Genomic DNA, 1,208 nt, shown 5'->3' with positions numbered 1-1,208 from the left:
TTGATTCGGTTGTATGCATGTCTTTTGATCAGAACTAATCTTGTTATATGTGCATAGAGTTTGATGTTTAAGGTCTTCTCGTTAAAAAAAAAAAAAATTATATCCTAAAGAGTTTGGTGTTTTGGACCCAACCTCGTTACATTCAAATATGTGCCCACTAATAATTTTGACATAGAGAGAGAATTTCGCCATCTAACGAGAAAAGATTGACAATCAAAGTGCAAAGTCGCCCGCAATAATGTGTAGGTGAAATTATACAAAAAAAAAAAAAATCCTAAGTATAACAAGAAAAATAATAAATATACATACACAAGTGACAAGTACATGCATATATATACATACATACACAAGTACATATATATAATAAGATAACAAGGAACGAGAGTCAACTAGCGTGTTCACACCCATTCACACGCATCCTCTCGAATCCCGTAATAAATTCCCACTTTTTCCATTTCTATTTATGAACCAAACAATTCCTCCAATCCAAACTAAAACACCAAAAGGGAACAGAGAGCCAACTCTTACTTGTTCTCTTCCCCCGATGAACGCCGCCGTTTTCCGGGAGACTTCCGGTGTCGGAAACGGTAGCGACGACTGCGAAGACGACGGAGAAGAATCCAGTAATGTCTACGACGGCGAGGTAGAGACGACGGATCCGATCACGAAGACGAAGAAGGAGCTCAAGGGCTTTTTCACTTCCCTCTTGTTGATGGAGGAGGCGCACGATAAGCATGACCAGGAATCTAGCGATTTAGACTCCCGCCGCCAAATGCTCGATTTCCAGTCCAATTACAGGAAAAGGGCAAGAACCATGTCCGATTATTACTCCCATCTTCAAGATTATTACACCGACGCCGACGAGACATCCCGGATCACCAGAAACAAGTCACGCTCCGTCGCCGCAGCCTCCGCCGCCGTCGTCGCCGGTTCCGATCAGGAGAATTCGAATCCCGGGTCGGATCCGGGTCAGGGTCAGCAGAGGAGGTTGTGGGTGAAGGACAGGAGTGGAGCATGGTGGGAGGAGTGTAGCCATGAGGATTACCCAGAGGAGGATTTCAAGAGAGCGTTTAGGATGTCCAGATCGACGTTCGAAGCAATCTGCGAAGAGCTGAACTCTGCGGTGGCTAAGGAAGATACGGCTCTACGAAACGCGATCCCGGTTCGTCAACGAGTAGCTGCCTGCATATGGCGGCTCGCTACCGGCG

The 1,208-nt window shown here is 45.7% G+C and overlaps 1 protein-coding gene across 1 annotated transcript in view; it reads left to right on the top strand.

Moving 5' to 3' along the window:
• The first annotated feature begins 407 nt into the window (after positions 1–407).
• Positions 408–1,208, top strand: part of LOC104824632 (putative nuclease HARBI1) — a 1,996-nt gene continuing 1,195 nt past the window's right edge. The window contains exon 1 of the mRNA XM_019203852.1: positions 408–1,207. Within this exon, the coding sequence (XP_019059397.1) occupies positions 464–1,207 (744 nt within the window). The 5' untranslated portion in view covers positions 408–463. The remainder of the gene's footprint in view (position 1,208) is intronic.

Source organism: Tarenaya hassleriana, unplaced genomic scaffold (genome assembly GCF_000463585.1).
Source record: "Tarenaya hassleriana unplaced genomic scaffold, ASM46358v1 Cleome40, whole genome shotgun sequence".
NCBI classification, from domain to species: Eukaryota; Viridiplantae; Streptophyta; class Magnoliopsida; order Brassicales; family Cleomaceae; genus Tarenaya; species Tarenaya hassleriana.
This window is presented reverse-complemented; position numbering and strand designations above follow the sequence as displayed.